The sequence below is a fragment of the Triticum aestivum genome, chromosome 2D (genome assembly GCF_018294505.1).
Source record: "Triticum aestivum cultivar Chinese Spring chromosome 2D, IWGSC CS RefSeq v2.1, whole genome shotgun sequence".
Taxonomy (NCBI): Eukaryota; Viridiplantae; Streptophyta; class Magnoliopsida; order Poales; family Poaceae; genus Triticum; species Triticum aestivum.
Window position 1 is genome coordinate 66,619,841 of NC_057799.1, and position 3,535 is coordinate 66,623,375.

The window sequence follows — 3,535 nt, forward strand, 5'->3', positions numbered from 1 at the left end:
CTCACAAGATATTTTGGAGGTAGCCCGAGTGAAAATTCATCATGGATTCATCATAGATCCATCATGGAGGGGTTGTCCAATGATGTGGAGGCGTTGTGGTTCTGATGTCACCGTCGCCGCCAGACGCCAGCTCGGGGCCGCGGTGGTGGTTCGGTTCGGTTCGGCGTGTCACCGGTAGGGCGCGGCGCGGGCCCGCGGGTCAGCGGCGGCGGGCTCGGCCCACTGAGCTCCTACGCTTGCTCGTTCACCGTTATAAAAGTCTAGCTGCCTAGTGGAGCAAAGGCCCCTTCTTTCCCTTGGTTGCCACTCGCTCCAGAAGCTGCTACTGCCCGGGCCAGCCGCCGCCGCCACTGAGAGCGAGCTCAGCTACCCCAGCTCTCCACTCTCGAAGCTACCCTGCCTCAGTCTCTGTAGCTTAGCTCCCTTTCTCCTTCTTTCCATGGCGTCAGGGGAAGCAGAGCCGCTGCAGTACACGGTGAGCCATTCCCAAAGAGCTTCACCGTCTTCTTCTTCTTCTTCTTCTTCTTCTTCTTCTTCTTGTACGTCTGGCGAGGCAGTTTTGCTGACATTGTGTTTTGCGCTTTGCTTTGCTGCCGGTGCTGGCTTGCAGACCACTGTGCTGCGGGTGTCCATCCACTGCGAGGGGTGCAAGAAGAAGGTCAAGAAGGTGCTCCACAGCATCGAAGGTACCAACTCATGAATCCGCTTCGGTTGATTGATTGGAGTTCATTCTTCTTGCGACGAAATGTTTGTGTTTGTTTGTGATTTAGATTGATTGAATATGTGGACGATTGTTTATTAGGTGTGTACAAGGTGACGATCGACGCGACGCAGCACAAGGTGACGGTCACCGGCAGCGTGGCCGCCGACGCGCTCGTCAGACGGCTGCTCAAGTCCGGCAAGCACGCCGCGCTCTGGCCGATGCCGGCGCCGGCGCCGCCCGCCACAGAGGCCAAGAAGCCTGAGGAGGCCCCGTCTGCCGGGAAGGGCGGCAAGGGAGCGGAGAAGGTGGACGCCAAGCCCAAAAAGGTGGCCGCCGAGGTAGAGCCGGAGAGCTCGGAGAAGCCAGACAAGGACGAAGGTTCAGAGAAGAAACCGGAGAAAGCCGGGGGGAAGAAACCCAAGGACGAGGCCAAGGATGAGGCAGAGGTTCCTGAGAAGAAGGAGAAGGGCTCGCCGGAGCCGCCAGCCAAAGAAGCGGCGGCCGCCGACGAGGCCCCGGAGGCGGGCGGAGAGGAGACGGGGGGCAAGAAGGGAAAGAAGAAGAAGAACAAGCAGCAGAAGGAGGCCGGCGACGGGGACGCCGCTACGGAAAAGCCGCCGCCGCCGCAGCAGCAGCAGCAGCAGCAGCCAAAGACGAAGCAGCCACAGCCGCAGCAGGCGATGCCGCCCGTGCCGGCGCCGGGGCCGGGGCCGGGGCCAGACCGCGCGCACGGCCACGGCGGCCCGTACCCGTACTACGCGCCGCAGCCGGTGATGAGCTACAACATGGCGCAGCCGAGCGCGAGCGTGTCGTACTACGCGCCCACGCCGGTAGCGTCCATGCAGCCAATGCCGCCTCCGCCGCCGTATGGCGGGTACTCGCCTTACCCGCCGATGATGATGCCGCCGCCGCCGCCGCCGGAGTACATGTACGGGCCGCCGGGCATGCGGTCGTCCCCGCCGCAGGAACCGTACAACAGCATGTTCAACGAGGAGAACCCCAGTTCCTGTAGCGTCATGTGACGCCGCCGCCGGCCGCCGGCACGGCATCGAGTCTTCTGTAGTTAAAAGTGGGGGGTGGGGGAGGAGGCTTCGTAATAGAAGCTTTGTCTAGGCTGAGTGGAGTACGTACCCTCTTAATTAGGTGGTCAAAGCTCTTATTGACCACACCTTTTTCTCTTCAAATTTTCGACTTGATTAGCTCGTCACGTAGTGACATGAGTATTTTATTTCACTAATATGGTTATTTTTCTACTAGCTTGTTTCAATAATTTCAAATTTGGTATCCATTTGAGAAGATAGCTCACATGAATTTGGTGCTCAATTGATTCGAATCTTGTCCTACACAAATAACCTCAGATGCAGAGAATCCACAATTTTGTGTACAAATTCATTTGAACTCATGCCTACAAGATTACCTATGGTGCACAAATCCATAAGACAAAGCAACAAATTTGCGTCCAAATTAAGCATTTCTCCACCATCTGAATTTGGTGGGGTGCTGCTTACATCTTTTGAGAAGCTGATCTTGTGATTCTGGTGAAGACAGTGATGTCTAGTTCAAATGTGACACTCCTAGGTCAGTGAAGTGGGGTCCCTTCACTTAATCACTTTGGCAAAGAAGAGGCCTTTGGCCAGGCTAATTAAGCTGGCAGGCATGTTGGCTCACAGGCTTTTTGTAATTTTCCTGCTATGATGATTGTCCTGCAAACTAAAGTATGGGTTTGATGGAGTTGTCACATGCAGTGTTGTACTACTACTAATGCAATGATGATTCTTGGATTGCTTTGTGGTGGTACTACTCTACTCTCTTTGATTGATTAGGGGAGTGCTCCGTAATGATGGAACGCTAGCGGTGGCAGTGGTCAAATCAGGAGGGACAAAGGGCTGCTTAAATTAGTGCTACTGCCAGTCCTACCAATCCTATTGTTAAGTAGGCTAAACCACTGGCTTCAACTTGTTTATTTGTTAATCAGGTGCACTGTGTGCATCGCACCATATATGTGGAAATGTTAGAATACATATGCAGATAACTACCTATCTCTTTTCACATCCCAATCCCAATCCCAATCCTGCGTGTCATTCGCCTTTTTGTTTTCAATGTTTTTTCATAAAATTTTCTATAAACGAAATATGTAAGTGGCAACCGTGTGGTAGATTGCAAAACTGCCACACGCATTCAGCACCGTCAGTTCCGACCGCCCTGCCGATCTCCTTCCTTTCCCGCACGTCCTCCCGATCTCCTTCCTTTCCTGCACGTCCTCCTGATCTCCTTCCTTTCCCGCACGTCCTCCTGATCTCCTTCCTTTCCTCCTGATCTCCTTCCTTTCCCGCCCTCCTGATTTCCTTCCTGGATTGGGATTTGATCTCTGGTCTGCAGGTAATCAACGAAGGGAGCTAACCACCTCGCCTATGACACAAATTGTTGAACAAGCTAAGGAAAATACTGTTTTTGACATGTTTTGCCTTTAATATTTTAGCACTGAAAAACTTTTGTTCCACCTATCAAACCTGGCACATAAACTTTTCCCGTGGTAAATTCTCCATCACCACCACGATAAATGACGCACCACCAACATGATAACTTTTGTATACCATGCAGTACATTATGTGTAAGTAGCATGGTCATAAGCATTGAAGGCGTGATAACTTTGGTGAAAGCATTGTGGTAACTTTGATCATTGGGAAGAAATTTATTGAACCCCGGCCCCTGGTAATTTTTGTAAATAGCACGATAACATTCATGCCATAGACCTGATAATTTAGATACAAACATCGTGGTAACTTTAACCATTGGGAAAGAAAAATGTGAAAAGATATCAGATAATTTATG

The 3,535-nt window shown here is 52.0% G+C and overlaps 1 protein-coding gene across 1 annotated transcript; it reads left to right on the forward strand.

Moving 5' to 3' along the window:
- The first annotated feature begins 263 nt into the window (after positions 1-263).
- LOC123051620 (heavy metal-associated isoprenylated plant protein 35) lies at positions 264-2,014 on the forward strand. The gene is made up of 3 exons (XM_044474559.1): positions 264-475; positions 611-686; positions 803-2,014. The coding sequence occupies exons 1-3, from the start codon at positions 440-442 to the stop codon at positions 1,723-1,725; spliced, it is 1,035 nt and encodes a 344-aa protein (XP_044330494.1). The 5' UTR covers positions 264-439; the 3' UTR covers positions 1,726-2,014.
- The last annotated feature ends 1,521 nt before the right edge of the window (positions 2,015-3,535 follow it).